Source organism: Pseudophryne corroboree, chromosome 1 (assembly GCF_028390025.1).
Source record: "Pseudophryne corroboree isolate aPseCor3 chromosome 1, aPseCor3.hap2, whole genome shotgun sequence".
In the NCBI taxonomy this organism is placed as follows: Eukaryota; Metazoa; Chordata; class Amphibia; order Anura; family Myobatrachidae; genus Pseudophryne; species Pseudophryne corroboree.
This window is the reverse complement of record NC_086444.1, coordinates 1,045,290,509-1,045,307,194: the sequence shown is the minus strand read 5'-3', so window position 1 is coordinate 1,045,307,194 and position 16,686 is coordinate 1,045,290,509. Positions and strand designations below refer to the sequence as shown.

Sequence of the window (16,686 nt, the reverse complement as noted above, 5' to 3'; positions counted from 1 at the left end):
AAACTCACCTGCGTGCAGGATGGATTTGCTTCTTAGGCTACTGGACACCATTAGCTCCAGAGGGAGTCGGAACACAGGTCTCACCCTGGGGTTCGTCCCGGAGCCGTGCCGCCGACCCCCCTTGCAGATGCCGAAGTTGAAGAGGTCCAGAAACAGGCGGCAGAAGACTTTCAGTCTTCATAAGGTAGCGCACAGCACTGCAGCTGTGCGCCATTGTTGTCAGCACACTTCATACCAGCGGTCACTGAGGGTGCAGGGCGCTGGGGGGGGCGCCCTGGGCAGCAATGTATTATACCTTTTTTATGGCTAAAATACATCACATATAGCCCTTGAGGCTATATGGATGTATTTAACCCCTGCCAGATCTCACAAACTCCGGGAGAAGAGCCCGCCGTTTTAGGGGGCGGGGCCTATTCTCCTCAGCACACGGCGCCATTTTCCTGCTCAGCTCTGCTGTGAGGAAGGCTCCCAGGCTCTCCCCTGCACTGCACTACAGAAACAGGGTTAAAACAGAGAGGGGGGGCACTTATTTGGCGATATGATTACATATGTGAAAATGCTATAAGGGAAAACACTTGTATAAGGGGTTGTCCCTGTATAATTATAGCGTTTTTGGTGTGTGCTGGCAAACTCTCCCTCTGTCTCCCCAAAGGGCTAGTGGGGTCCTGTCCTCTATCAGAGCATTCCCTGTGTGTGTCGGTACGTGTGTGTCGACATGTAGGAGGACGATGTTGGTGAGGAGGCGGAGCAAATTGCCTGTATTGGTGATGTCACTCTCTAGGGAGTCGACACCGGAATGGATGGCTTATTTAGGAATTACGTGATAATGTCAACACGATGCAAGGTCGGTTGACGACATGAGACGGCCGGCAAACAAATTAGTACCTGTCCAGGCGTCTCAGACACCGTCAGGGGCTTGTAAAAACGCCCATTTACCTCAGTTGGTCGACACGGACACTGACTTCAGTGTCGACGGTGAAGAAACAAACGTATTTTCCTTTAGGGCCACACGTTACATGTTAAGGGCAATGAAGGAGGTGTTACATATTTTCTGATACTACAAGTACCACAAATAAGGGTATTATGTAGGGTGGGAATAATCTACTTGTAGTTTTTCCTGAATCAGATAAATTAAAGTGTGTGATGATACGTGGGTTTCCTCCGATAGAAAATTATTGGAGGTATACCCTTTCCCGCCAGAAGTGAGGGCGAGTTGGGAAACACACCTTAGGGTGGATAAGGCGCTCACACGCTTATAAAAACAAGTGGCGTTACCGTCTCCAGATACGGCCGCCCTCAAGGAGCCAGCTGATAGGAAGCTGAAAAATATCCTAAAAAGTATATACACACATACTGGTGTTATACTACGACCAGCAATCGCCTCAGCCTGGATGTGCAGCGCTGGGGGGGCTTGGTCGGATTTCCTGACTGAAAATATTGATACCCTTGACAGGAACAATATTTTCTCTAACGTCCTAGTGGATGCTGGGGACTCCGTCAGGACCATGGGGAATAGCGGGCTCCGCAGGAGACAGGGCACATCTAAAAAGCTTTTTAGGTCACATGGTGTGTACTGGCTCCTCCCCCTATGACCCTCCTCCAAGCCTCAGTTAGGTTTTTGTGCCCGTCCGAGAAGGGTGCAAACTGGATGGCTCTCTTAAGGAGCTGTTTAGTAAAGTTTTTTTTTAGGTTTCTAATCAGTGATTCCTGCTGGCGACAGGATCACTGCAACGAGGGACTTAGGGGAGAGACTTGCAACTCACCTGCGTGCAGGAGGATTGAAGTTTTAGGCTACTGGACACTGAGCTCCAGAGGGAGTCGGAACACAGGTCAGCCTGGGGTTCGTCCCGGAGCCGCGCCGCCGATCCCCCTTACAGACGCTGAAGAAAGACGGCGGAACGGAGGTCCGGAAACAGGCGGCAGAAGACTTCACAGTCTTCAGAGAGGTAGCGCACAGCACTGCAGCTGTGCGCCATTGTTGCTACACGGCTCACTGACACGGTCACGGAGGGTGCAGGGCGCTGCTGGGGGCGCCCTGGGCAGCAATATAAATACCTATTTGGCAAATAAATACATCACATATAGCCATTAAGGCTATATGTATGTATTTAACCCAGGCCAGTTTTCCTAATAACCGGGAGAAAAGCCCGCCGTGAAAGGGGCGGAGCTTATTCTCCTCAGCACTCAGCGCCATTTTCCTGACCAGCTCCGCTGGTGAGGAAGGCTCCCACTCTCCCCTGCACTACAGAAACAGGGTTAAAGAGAAGGGGGGCATAAATTGGCGATATAATTATATATTAAGAGCCCATATATAGAAACAACACCTTCTAGGGTTGTTATATACATTATGGCGCTTTTGGTGTGTGCTGGCAAACGCTCCCTCTGTCTCCCCAAAGGGCTAGTGGGTCCTGTCCTCTATCAGAGCATTCCCTGTATGTGTGTGCTGTAGGTCGGTACGTGTGTGTCGACATGTATGAGGAAAATGTTGGTGAGGAGACGGAGAAAATTGCCTGTAATGGTGATGTCACTCTCTAGGGAGTCGACACCAGAATGGATGGCTTACTTATGGAATTACGTGATAATGTCAACACGCTGCAAGCCGGTTGACGACATGAGACAGCCGGCGGACAAATTAGTATCGGTCCAGGCGTCTCAGACACCGTCAGGGGCTTGTAAAAACGCCCATTTACCTCAGTCGGTCGACAGACACTGACACGGACACTGACCCCAGTGTCGACGGTGAAGAAACAAACGTATTTTTCCTTTAGGGCCACAAGTTACATGTTAAGGGCAATGAAGGAGGTGTTACGTATTTCTGATACCACAAGTACCACAAATAAGGGTATTTTGTAGGGTGGGAATAAACTACTTGTAGTTTTGCCTGAATCAGATAAATTAAATGAAGTGTGTGATGATACGTGGGGTTCCTCCGACAGAAAGTTATGGGCGGTATACCCTTTTTCCCGCCAGTAGTAAGGGCGAGTTGGAAAACACACCTTAGGGTGGACAAGGCGCTCACACGCATATAAAAAACATGGCGTTACCGTTTCCAGATACGGCCGCCCTCAAGGAGCCAGCTGATAGGAAGCTGAAAAATATCATAACAGTATATACACACATACTGGTGTTATACTACGACCAGCAATCGCCTCAGCCTGGATGTGCAGCGCTGAGGGGGCTTGGTCGGATTTCCTGACTGAAAATTTTGATACCCTTGACAGGGACAGGATTTTATTGTCTATAGAGCATTTTAGGGATGCATTTCTATATATGTGTGATACGCAGAGGCATATTTGCATTCTGGCATCAAAGAGTAAATGTGATGTACATATCTGCCAGACGAAGACACGACAGTGGTCAGGTGAGGCAGATTCCAGACGGCATATGGAAGTATTGCCGTATAAAGGGGCGGTCCATTGGACCTGGTGGCCATGGCAACAGCTGAAAAATCCACCTTTTGTTACCCCGAGTCACATATTGGCAGAAAAGGACACAGTCTTTTCAGTCTCAGTCCTTTCGTCCCCATACGGGCAGGCGGGCGAAGGCCAGTCATATCTGCCCAGGGGGAGAGGAAAGGGAAGAAGACTGCAGCAAGCAGCTCATTTCCAGGAACAGAAGCTCCTCACGGCTTCTGCCAAGTCCGCAGCATAACGCTGGGGCCGTACAAGCGGACTCAGGTGCGGTAGGGGGTCATCTCAAGAGTTTCAGCAACACTCGCAAGGGAACTCCGGGATCCTACATGTAATATCCCAGGTGTACATTGGAAATTCGAGACGTCTCCCCCTCACACAATTCACAGGCTGTATTCCCAGCAGGTGATAATCAAAGTACCCTTCTTACAACAAGGAAGGGGGTAGTATTCCACGCTATATTGTGGTACTGAAGCCAACCGGCTCGGTGAGATCTGAAATATTTGAACACTTACATACAAGCGTTCAAATCAAGATGGAGTCACTCGGAGCAGTGATAGCGAACCAGGAAGAAGGGGACGATATGATGTCACTGGATATCAGGGACGTTTACCTACAGGTCCAAATTTGCCCTTCTCACCAAGGGTACTTCAGGTTCCTGGTACAGAACTGTCACTATCAGTTCAGACGCTGCCGTTTGGATGGTCCACGGCGCCCCGGGTCTTTACCAAGGTAATGGCCGGAATGATGATTTTTCTTAAAAGAAACATGGACGCTTTCCTGATAAGGGCAAGGTCCAGAGAACAGTTGGAGGTCGGAGTAGCACTATCTTAAGTAGTTCTACGACAGCACGAGTGGATTCTAAATATTCCAAAATCGCAGCTTTTTCCGACGACACGTCTACTGTTCCTAGGGAAGATTCTGGACACAGTCCAGAAAAACGTGTTTCTCCCAGTGGAGAAAACCAGGGAGTTATCCGAGCTAATCGGGATCCTCCTAAAACCAGGAAAAGTGTCAGTGCATCATTGCACAAGAGTCCTGGTAAAAATGGTGGCTTATTACGAAGCAATTCCATTCGGCAGATTTCCCGCAAGAACTCTTCAGTGGGATCTGCTGGACAAATGGTCCGGATCGCATCCTCAGATGCATCAGCGGATAACCCTATATCCAAGGAAAAGGGTGTCTCTCCTGTGGTGATTACAGAGTGCTCATCTTCTAGAGGGCCGCAGATTCGGCATTCAGGATTGGATGCCGGTGACCACGGAGGCCAGCCTGAGAGGCTGGGGAACAGTCACACAGGGAAAAAATTTCCAGGGAAGTGTGATTAAGTCTGGAGAATTCTCTCCGCATAAATAAGCTTAGAGCAAATTTATAATGCTCTAAACTTAGCTAGACCTCTGCTTCAAGGTCAGCCGGTATTGATCCAGTGGGATAACATCACGGCAGTCGCCCACGTAAACAGAAGGGCGGCACAAGAAGCAGGAGGGCAGTGAAAACTGCAAGGATTTTTCGCTAGGCGGAAAATCATGTGATAGCACTGTCAGCAGTGTTCTTTCCGGGAGTGGACGACTGGGAAGCAGACTTCCTCAGCAGGCATGACCTCCACCCGGGAGAGTGGAAACTTCATAGGGAAGTTTTTTCAACATGATTGTGGACCGTTGGCAAAGACCAAAGGTGGACATGATGGCGTCCCGCCCGAACAAAAACGGGACAGGTATTCCGCCAGGTCATGAGACCTTCAGGCGATAGCTGTGGATGTTCTGGTAACACCGTGGGTGTACCAGTCTGTGTATGTGTTCCCTCCTCTGTTTCTCATAACCTGGGTATTGAGAATTATAAGACATAGAGGAGTATGAACTATACTAGTGGCTCCGGATTGGCCAAGAGGGACTTGGTACCCGGAACTTCAAGAAATGCTCACAGAGGACTAAGGGCCTGGGGAGCTAAGAAGGGACTTGATTCAGCAAGTACCAGGTCTATTCCAAGACTTACCGCGGCTGCGTTTGACGGCATGGCGGTTGAATGCCGGATCCTGAGGGGAAAAGGCATTCCATAAGAGGTCATACCTACCCTGGTCAAAGCCAGGAAGGAGGTGACCGCACAACGTCATCACCACATGTGGTGAAAATATGTTGCGTGGGTGAGGCCAGGAAGGCTCCACGACGGAAATTCAACTAGGTCGATTTCTACACTTCCTGAAAACAGGAGTGTTTTGGATCTCAAATTGGGGTTCATTAACATTTAAATTTCGGCCCTGTAGATTTTCTTCCAGAAAGAATTGACTTCAGTTCCTGAAGTCCAGATTGTAAAGGATGTATTGCATATACAGCTTTTTTGTGCCCCTAGGGGCACCGTGAGATCTCAACATAGTGTTGGGATTTCTTAAAATCATATTGGTTTGAACCGCTCAAATCTGTGGATTTGAAATATCTCACATGGAAAGTGACCATGCTGTTGACAAATATCTCACATGGGAAGTGACCATGTTGTTAGCCCTGGCCTCGGCCAGGCGATTGTCAGAATGGGCGGCTTTGTCTTACAAAAGCCCATATTAAAATTTTCCATTTGAACGGGACAGAACTGGGACTCGTCTCCAGTTTCTTCATGAAGGGGTGTCAGCGTTTTCACCTGAAACAACCTCTTGTGGTGCCTGCGGCTACTAGGGACTTGGAGGACTCCAAGTTACTAGACGTGGTCAGGGCCCTAAAAATATATATATATATATATAGTTAGGACGGCTGGAGTCAGAAAGTCTGGCTTGCTATTTATACTGTATACACCCAACAAGCTGGGTGCTCATGCTTCTAAGCAGTCTATTGCACGCTGGATTTGTAGTACAATTCAGCTTGCACATTCTGTGGCAGGCCTGCCACAGACGAAATATGTAGATGCCCATTCCACAAGGAAGGTGGGCTCATCCTGGGCGGCTGCCCGAGGAGTCTCGGCATTACAACTTTGCCGAGCAGCTACGTGGTCAGGGGAGAACACGTTTGTAAAATTTTACAAATTTTGATACTCTGGCTAAGGAGGACCTGGAGTTCTCTCATTCGGTGCTGCAGAGTCATCCGCACTCTCCCGCCCGTTTGGGAGCTTTGGTATAATCCCCATGGTCCTGACGGAGTCCCCAGCATCCACTAGGACGTTAGAGAAAATAAGAATTTACTTACCGATAATTCTATTTCTCGTAGTCCGTAGTGGATGCTGGGCGCCCATCCCAAGTGCGGATTGTCTGCAATGCTTGTACATAGTTATTGTTACAAAAATCGGGTTATTACTATTGTTGTGAGCCATCTTTTCGGAGGCTACTTCGTTTTGTTATCATACTGTTAACTGGGTTCAGATCACAAGTTGTACGGTGTGATTGGTGTGGCTGGTATGAGTCTTACCCGGGATTCAAGATCCTTCCTTATTGTGTACGCTCGTCCGGGCACAGTACCTAACTGAGGCTTGGAGGAGGGTCATAGGGGGAGGAGCCAGTACACACCATGTGACCTAAAAAGCTTTTTAGATGTGCCCTGTCTCCTGCGGAGCCCGCTATTCCCCATGGTCCTGACGGAGTCCCCAGCATCCACTACGGACTACGAGAAATAGAATTATCGGTAAGTAAATTCTTATTTTATTGACTATAGAGCATTTTAAGGATGCATTTCTATATATGCGAGATGCGCAGAGGGATATTTGCATTCTGGCATCAAGAGTAGATGTGATGTCCATATCTGCCAGACGATGTTTATAGACACGACAGTGGTCAGGTGATGCAGATTCCAGACGGCACATGGAAGTATTGCCGTATAAAGGGGCGGTCCATCGGACCTGGTGGCCATGGCAACAGCTGGAAAATCCACTTTTGTTACCCCAAGTCACATCTCAGCAGAAAAGGACACAGTCTTTTCAGTCTCAGTCCTTTCGTACCCATAAAGGCAGGCGGGCAAAAGGCCAGTCATATCTGCCCAGGGTTAGAGGAAAGGGAAGAAGACTGCAGCAGGCAGCCCATTCCCAGGAACAGAAGTCCTCCACAGCTTCTGCCAAGTCCGCAGCATGACGCTGGGGCCATACAAGCGGACTCAGGTGCGGTGGGGGGTCATCTCAAGAGTTTCAGCACGCAGTGGGCTCACTCGCAAGTGGACTCCTGGATCCTACACGTAGTATCCCAGGTGTACATTGGAAATTCGAGACGTCTTCCCCTCACAAGTTCCTGAAGTCTGCTTTACCAACGTCTCCCTCCGACAGGGAGGCAGTATTGGGAAAAAATTCACAGGCTGTATTCCCAGCAGGTGATAATCAAAGTACCCCTCCTACAACAAGGGAAGGGGTATTATTCCACACTATATTGTGGTACTGAAGCCAAACGGCTCGATGAGATCTAAAAGATTTGAACAATTACATACAAGGGTTCAAATCAAGATGGAGTCACTCAGAGCAGTGATAGCGAACCAGGACGATATGGTGTCACTGGATATCAGGGACGCTTACCTACATGTCCAAATTTTGCCCTTCTCACCAAGGGTATCTCAGGTTCGTGGTACAGAACTGTCACTATCAGTTCAGACGCTGCCGTTTGGATTGTCCACGGCACCCCGGGTCTTTACCATGGTAATGGCCGAAATGATGATTCTTCCTAAAAGAAATATGGACGCTTTCCTGATAAGGGCAAGGTCCAGAGAACAGTGGGCGGTCGGAGTAGCACTATCTCAAGTAGTTCTACGACAGCACGAGTGGATTCTAAATATTCCAAAATCGCAGCTTTTTCCGACGACACGTCTAATGTTCCTAGGAATGATTCTGGACACAGTCCAGAAAAGGATGTTTTCTCCCGGAGAAGAAGGCCAGGGAGTTATCCGAGCTAGTCAGGAACCTCCTAAAACCAGGAAAAGTATCAGTGCCTCATTGCATAAGGATCCTGTGAAAAATGGTGGTTTCTTACAAAGCGATCCCATTCGGTAGATTTCACGCAAGAACCTTTCAGTGGAATCTGCTGGGAAAATGGTCCGGATCGCATCTTCAGATGCATCAGCGGATAACCCTGTCTCCAAGGACAAGGGTGTTTTCTTCTGCGGTGGCTGCAGAGTGCTCATCTATGAAAGGGCCGCAGATTCGACATTCAGGACTGGGTCCTGGTGACCACGGATGCCAGCCTGAGTGGCTGGGGAGCAGTCACACAGGGAAAAAATTTCCAGGGAGTGTGATCAAGTCTGGAGACTTCTCTCCACATAAATATACTGGAGCTAAGGGCAATTTACAAGGCTCTAAGCTTAGCAAGACCTCTGCTTCAAGGTCAGCCGGTATTGATCCAGTGGGACAACATCACGGCAGTCGCCCACGTAAACAGACAGGGCGGCACATGAAGCAGGAGGAAAATGGCAGAAACTGCAAGGATTCTTCGCTGGGCGAAAAATCATGTGATAACACTCTCAGCAGTGTTAATTCCGGGAGTGGAAAACTGGGAAGCAGACTTCCTCAGCAGGCATAACCTCCACCCGGGAGAGTGAGGACTTCAGCGGGAAGTCTTCCACATGATTGTAAACCGTTGGGAAAAACCAAAGGTGGACATGATGGCGTCCCGCCTGAACAAAAAACTAGACAGATATTGCGCCAGGTCAAGGGACCCTCAGGCAATAGCGGTGGACGCTCTGGTAACACTGTGGGTGTACCAGTCAGGGTATGTGTTCCCTCCTATGCATCTCATACCAAAAGTACTGAGAATCATAAGAAGGAGATGAGTAAGAACGATACTCGTGGTTCCGGATGGGTCAAGAAGGACTTTGTACCCGGAACTTCAAGAGATGCTCACGGAAGAACCGTGGCCTCTACCTTTAAGAGAGGACCTGCTCCAGCAGGGGCCTTGTCTGTTCCAAGACTTACCGCGGCTGCGTTTGACGGCATGGCAGTTGAACGCCGGATCCTGAAAGGGCATTCCAGATGAAGTCATCCCTACCCTGGTCGAAGCCAGGAAGGATGTAACCGAAAAACATTTTCACCGCATTTGGCGAAAATATGTTGCGTGGTGGGAGGCCAAGAAGGTCCCTACAGAGGAATTCCAACTGGGTCGTTTCCTACATTTCCTGAAAACAGGACTGTCTATGGGCCTAAAATTAGGGTCCATTAAGGTTCAAATTTCGACCCTGTCGAATTTCTTCCAGAAAGAACTGGCTTCAGTGCCTGAAGTTCAGACGTTTGTAAAAGGGGTACTGCATATACAGCCTCCTTTTGTGCCCCCAGTGGCACCTTGGGATCTCAATGTTGTTTTGAGTTTCCCAAAGTCACATTGGTTTGATCCACTCACCACTGTGGAATTAAAATATTTCACATGGAAGGTGAAGATTCTATTAGCCCTGGCTTCAGCCAGGCGTGTGTCAGAATGGGCGGCTTTATCATATAAAAGCCCTTGCTTAATTTTTCATTCTGACAGGGCAGAATTGAGGACTCGTCCTCAATTTCTCCTTAAGGTGTTTTCTATTTTTCACATGAACCAACCTATTGTGGTACCTGCGGCTACTAGGGACTTGGAGGACTCCAAGTTACTTGACGTTGTCAGGGCCCTGAAAATATATGTTTCCAGGACGACTGGAGTCAGAAAATCTGACTCGCTGTTTAGCCTGTATGCACCCAACAAGATGGGTGTTCCTGCTTCTAAGCAGACGATTGCTCGCTGGATTTGTAGTACAATTCAGCTTGCACAGAATGTTATAAAACAGCTTACCTGATAGTGACGGACTAAGACATCTGCTATCAGATAAGCTGTTTTATAACTTTTATATGGTACGGGCAATTATTTTGTGTAATGGTAAATAAATGTTTTTAAAAAAACTGTATTACACTATGGTTCGTTCTACTTTTCATCCTTTGCACTACATGGTTTGAGACCATAGATACCGGTGTGACCATTACATCCAGGAGTCCACTGCCAGAAGCGGGGAACGTTCGGATTTCTAAAAACGTTGTTTGAAAGTGGTTCTGAGACCACTTAATACGGTACACCTCCGATTTTAGGGTGTTCTTGGTGGAGGTATATTACATTGTCTATATTGCACTAGGGGCGCCTCATTTGTTTTTTAGAATTTATTGAAGATCTGCCGGAACAGCGGGTCGTTTGGAGAATAGGCCGCCACCCCAGAAAATATAGGGGAAGTGCTCTGGACAAATTAAGAACTATTGTAAACTGTATGAACTTTTAGAGGAAGGTTATTTTGCGCCAATTATCACTCTTCTAACAGCATATATATATGTAATATAATTTTCTCCATTTGTGCTTTGTTTTATTTCAGAATCTTTTGGATCTCATTCTGCATGAAACTAAAATACAGCAAACACATGAGTGACCTGTTCAAGAGCTGAAGCAAAACGTAAAGCTGCACTAAACGTTTTGAATTTTAAAATGTTGTTCAATGTTTATTAAAATGTTCTTTAGGATACGACCATTTAGGCTCTGTTGAAAATAAATACAAAATATGCCTATGGCAGTTCTGTTCATGTAAGAAACCGACATTGTTCCAAGAGTCTAAGCACTGTTCTCTTTTCCTATCCTAATCTTTCTTTGTCTTTGTATGATTTTTTTTTTTTTTTTGTAAATTCAGAATTGTTAGATTGAAGTTCTAAATAAAGTTTGGGCTTGTCTCTAATTTGTAGTGTGTTTCTATCATTAATGTTAAGTAGAACGCAAATAATTTTTTTTCTAATTCAATTATATACTTATTCATTCCACATTGAAGTAAGGTGACCTTCTAGTGTTTCCTCTTTATGAAAGATGTAAAGGGGGGGCATCCCATTAGCCACAGTAACTTTTCTCGTGAAAAAAGTGTTTTTTTCGCAATTTTTGCCTAATGCCCATTATCGGGCTATCCAATTGTAGCCCATTTTTCGCACATAAGCACATAGGTCCGTGGCTTTTTGTGGATCTTATGAGTTTCAGCGGCCGCGGAAAAAATAAGTTACGGTAGACTTACCGTTGATAACTCTATTTCTTTTTCATCCACTAGGGGTCACTGGAGTACTCTTGGGATATGGACGGCCTCCGCAGGAACAGGGCACTGAATATTCAAATTTAGAACTCTCCACCCCTCCATATCCCAGAGTACCTCAGTGTTTTTTCTGTGCTCATCGGAGCAACAGGGCTGGTGTGGGGCTGCCACACTTTGTGAATATTTTTTTATTTTAATTTTTCATTTTTATTTTTTACAACTTAAGCACATTCCTTCCCAGTTTTTGTAAAAACGTGGGTCCGGGATAGTGCCGCTGCACGGAGCAGCGCATGGCGTGTCGGTCCTCACAAAGAGCACCCTCACAGCCACACGCAGCTCACTCGCTGACTGCTGCTACAGCTGGACGGAGCTTACAGACAGAAGCCCCGTCACAGCCATCGCTTCTGGAGTCAGGTATGCTGGGGGTTCGGGGCGGTCAGCGCACGCTGCCGCCCCGCTGTGTGGGGACAATGTTCAGAGCCGACGCCGCTGCACCCGCCTCTCCTAACTGGCCGCCCCGGCAACCGCTCCGATCAGCGCCGCCGCTCACATCCGCCGGCCGCCGCTGCAGGACCGCTCTCCATTACAGCGCTCCCTGCACCCGATTGCGGACCCGTTCCCCGGTAACTCCCACTCAGACAGCGGTACACGGGCCACAGGGGAGGGAGCAGAAGGGGGGGAAGGATACTCTTTAGCGGGGGGCTGCAAAAAGGGGGTGACAGCATTAATGACATAGGCTGTTAAGCCTATATTACCGAGTTTGCTGCACTTGTTAAATATACCCTGCGCTGTGAGGCATGGCAGCCATTTTAACCATGCTTCCTATCTTCCTGTTGTGATTCCAGAACGTTCCTGTCCTACATCTCTACTCCACCGGAGGCGCAGGGGTGTTAGTGGGAATTTGGGATCAGGTTTCATATAGTAGCGGCCACGTGCACTGCTCTTGGCCAGATAGATAGATATATATATATATATATATATATATATATGTATATATATTGACACACCTTAGTACTATTTTACTGAGTCGTGTAAGTTGTCTGTCTTTGTGTATTGTGTTGTATTGTCTGTCTGCATTATGAGTGAGGCACCAGCAAAACCAAAAAAGCAGTTTCCCTGCCATGTCTGTAACAATACCACATGTACAGTATGTTTTGTGGATTCAGCTACGAATACAATTTCTGCTCCGGTTTCAAAACCAGTTTCATCCCCGGACCCGCCATGGGCTGCGCTAGCGGATGTCATGGCTGGATTGCAATCAGAATTGGCCGCCGCTCGACAGGAGCTGGAAGCGGCAAGATCTGAGTCTAGGGTGAGACCGCTAGAACTACCGGAGGGGTCTCAGCCTTGCCAAAAATCCAAGTCCATTTTGGGTAGTAGGGATAAATTTCATTTGTCTTATGATTTACCAGTTTCTGCTATGTTGCATTCTGACGATTCTAGGCCAGACCTCAGTGCGCAAGACAGCAGTCAGATAGTGGAAGATTTTGCCAGCCCAGGTATTGATAATCTCATCCGAGCGGTGCATCAGTCTCTGAAGTTTACGGAAACTGAGGAGCCTCTGACAAATAATGAAGTCGTCTTTGCTAAACGGCAGAGGACTCCGATGTGTTTTCCTGTTTCGGGATCTCTTAATAAGATGTTACTGGAAACGCGACAGAATCCGGATAAACGGTTTTCTATACCTCGCACTAGTTACCCGTTTCCAGAGGCTGTGACAGCTACATGGGAGAATCCGCCATTGGTGGATTCATCTGTGTCTAAACTTACTCAGAAATTAACCATACCAGTACCAACGATACTACGCTTAAAGACCCTTCAGACAGTAAAATAGAAGCTATGCTATGATCCATGTATATAGCAGCAGGAGTGTTGCTTAGACCTGGGTTGGTTGGCATTTGGGTTACTAAGGCGCTGATGGTATGGATAACAGACCTCAAGTCTGCCCTACATGGATCACCTTATACTTCTCGCTGATCAAATCTGGGAAGCTGCTGATTATCTATGTACAGCTTCTACTGACGTCTGACAGCTCACTTCTCGCCTTTCATCGTCGCTAGTTACAGCACGACGAGCACTCTGGCTGCGCTCTTGGCAAGCGGAGGTGGAGGTCAAAAGAGGTATAGAGGCGTTACCTTACGGTGGCGAGAAGTTGTTTGGTCCTGAATTGGACAAATGGATTGCTGAGGCCACAGGAGGTAAGTCGGTTTTCTTCCCATTGCCTCCAACGGTACCTAGACGGAAATACTTGGGCCCGGCGTTCAAATCCTTTCGGCCTCAGCCCTTTCGAGGCCGTGGTAGAGGACCAGCCATGCCTGGTAGACGAGGTCAAGGGCGTGGCTTCCAACAAACCGACGCCAGTCGTCAATGCGCTAAGGTCACCGACAAGCCAGTGGCATGACGTACTCCCAGCCCATCTTGGTTCTCCAATTGTGGGAGCACGCCTTCAGACGTTCCATTTGGCGTGGTTCCAGACGTCCACAGATGGGTGGATCCGCAATTTAGTGTTTAAAGGTTACAAGATAGAGTTCGACTGTCTCCCGCCACTGCGGTTTTTCAAGACCGGACTGCCTGTGTCGGACGACAAGAGGGCGGTTCTGCAAATTGCCATTCCGTCCCTGCTGGAGTCAGCAGTTTTGATTCCGGTCCCTGTACACCAACAAGGTCAGGGTTATTATTCCAGTCTGTTTGTAGGTACCAAAGCCGGATGGCTCGGTCAGGCCAATATTGAACTTGAAGGGCCTCAATCAGTACGTCACTTACTACAGATTCAAGATGGAATCTCTGCGGTCAGTAATTGCAGGTTTAGAGCCACAGGTATTCATGATTGCGCTGGATCTCAAGGATGCGTACTTACACATTCCGATTTGGCCACCTCATCAAAGGTTCTTGCGGTTTGCAATACGGCAAAACCATTACCAGTTTCAGGCTCTACCGTTTGGCCTCTCGTCAGCGCCTCGGGTATTCACCAAACATCTCAGATCCCTGGTAGTGATAATAGTTCCGTACTTGGACGATCTGCTCATCAAAGCTCCGTCTCGACAGATGTTCGTCCTACATGCGTTGCTGACGTACGAGGTACTAGTTCAGCACGGTTGGATTGTCAACTTCAAGACATCACATCTGATTCCGTCTCAACGACTGCAATTCCTAGGTATAACCCTCCATGCGGTAAATCAGAGAATTTACCTACCAGAACAGAAAGTACAGATCATTCGTCATCTGGTACAATTAGTGCTCAAGCCACGCACAGTCTCGGTACATTTGTGCATTCGCCTCTTAGGCACCATGGTGGCGGCTTTCGAAGCGCTTCAGTTCGGAAGATTTCACTCACGTCCTTTTCAACTGGATGTGCGCGCACAGTGGTCGGGCTCGCATCTGCAGATTCACCACAGGGTGCGGTTGTCGCCACGGGCCAGAGTCTCTCTACTCTGGTGGCTCAAAGTACACAATCTAACCGCAGAGAAACGGTTCGGCGCCTGGAATTGGATAATTCTAACGACTGACGCGAGTCTCAGAGGTTGGGGAGCTGTAGTTCAAAATTGTCAGCTCCAAGGTCTCTGGGCGGATCACGAAAGATTGCTGTCTATAACTGTCCTGGAACTCCGGCCAATTTACAATGCGCTGCGACAAGCAGTGCACATACTTCGGTCTCAGCCTGTCCAGGTGCAGTCAGACAACGCAGTCGCGTACATCTACAAACAAGGAGGAAAGAGAAGCCGCATGGCAATGCGGGAAGTTGCTCGAATCCTCGATTGGGCTGAGCATCACCAAGTTATATTGTCGGCAGTCTTCATTCCGGGAGTGGACAACTGGGAGGAGGATTATCTCAGCCGTCGGGATTTTCATCCAGGAGAATGGGCATTGAATCCAGAGGTGTTTCACATGTTGGTCCAGAGGTGGGGTTACCCTCAAGTGGACCTGATGGCATCTCGCCACAATCACCAAACGCCCCAGTATGTGTCCAGAACGCGAGATCCAAAGGCAGTGATGGTGGATGCTCTCACAATCGCGTGGCCGCACAGCCTCGTGTATCTGGTTCCACCGTTTCCGCTGCTCCCTCTGTTGCTAAAACGAATCAAAAGAGAGTCCGTCACAGTCATACTAGTGGCGCCTCATTGGCCTCGGAGAGCTTGGTTCTCGGATCTCCGCGGACTACTCGCAGACGATCCTTGGCCGCTCTCACTACGTCCGGACCGGTTACAACAGGGTCCGTTCCTTTACCCCGATTTAGCGCGGCTGCGTTTGACGGGGTGGCTGTTGAGACCGCCCTCTTAAGAAGATAGGGCATTCCAGATTCGGTTATACCAACCATGTTACGAGCTAGGAAGCCGGTTACGGCAGCTCATTATTACAGTATTTGGCGTGCCTATATAGGTTGGTGTGAAGCTCGGAAGTTTCCGACATAATCTTTCAAGTTATTCCGTCTTTTGTTATTTCTACAGACGAGGTTAGATGGAGGACTGCGTTTATCTACACTAAAAGTGCAGGTATCTGCTTTGTCAAATTACTTTCAAAGACGATTGGCTCTATTGCCGTCTGTACACACTTTTCTGCAAAGGTGTCCTAAGAGTACAGCCTCCATTCGTTCCACCTACAGCGCCATGGGACTTGAATCTGGTTTTAGATTTCTTACAGTCTTCATATTTTGAACCCTTACAACGAGTGGATATTAAGTTTCTCCCTTGGAAAACAATTTTGCTCACCGTATTTGGTGTTTCATGATGACACAGCGGAACTTCGGACGAATCCCGCTTTCTTACCAATGGTAGTGTCATCTTTTCACATCAATCAACCAATAGTAGTTCCTGTGTAAACAGGAGATTCAGGAACTTTAGATGTGGTACGTGCACTGCGCGTTTATGTATTCTGAACGTCTACTGTTCATAAGACGGATACGTTGTTTGTTCTCTATGATGCTGCCAAGATGGGTTGGCCGGCTTCTACGCTGACCTTATCCAGATGAATAAAACTGACCATACGTCAGGCTTACTTTCATGCTAGGTTACAGCCGCCTACATCAGTAACAGCTCATTCCACACATTCTGTGGGAACTTCATGGGCAGCTGGTCGTCGAGCTTCTACGACGCAGCTTTGCCGTGCGGCTACATGGTCTTCAGTGCACACGTTTGTGCGCTTTTAACAGTTTCATACGTTTGCGGCATCAGCATCTAGCTTTGGCCGCCTAGTGTTACAGGTGCCAAACAGCTCTCCCTCCCACGGGGGAAGCTTTGGTACGTCCCAAGAGTACTCCAGTGACCCCTAGTGGATGAAAAAGAAAATAGGATTTTGGTACTTACCAGGTAAATCCTTTTCTT

General features: G+C 48.1%; 1 protein-coding gene across 10 annotated transcripts in view; it reads left to right on the top strand.

Annotated features, from left to right (window-relative positions):
• PCM1 (pericentriolar material 1) overlaps positions 1 to 11,029 on the top strand; it is a 528,103-nt gene extending 517,074 nt beyond the window's left edge. For all 10 annotated transcript variants that reach the window (XM_063920820.1, XM_063920822.1, XM_063920821.1 and 7 more), the window contains one exon: positions 10,676 to 11,029. In XM_063920820.1, coding sequence (XP_063776890.1) covers positions 10,676 to 10,701 — 26 coding nt within the window. In that variant the 3' untranslated portion in view covers positions 10,702 to 11,029. The remainder of the gene's footprint in view (positions 1 to 10,675) is intronic.
• Positions 11,030 to 16,686: the final 5,657 nt, after the last annotated feature.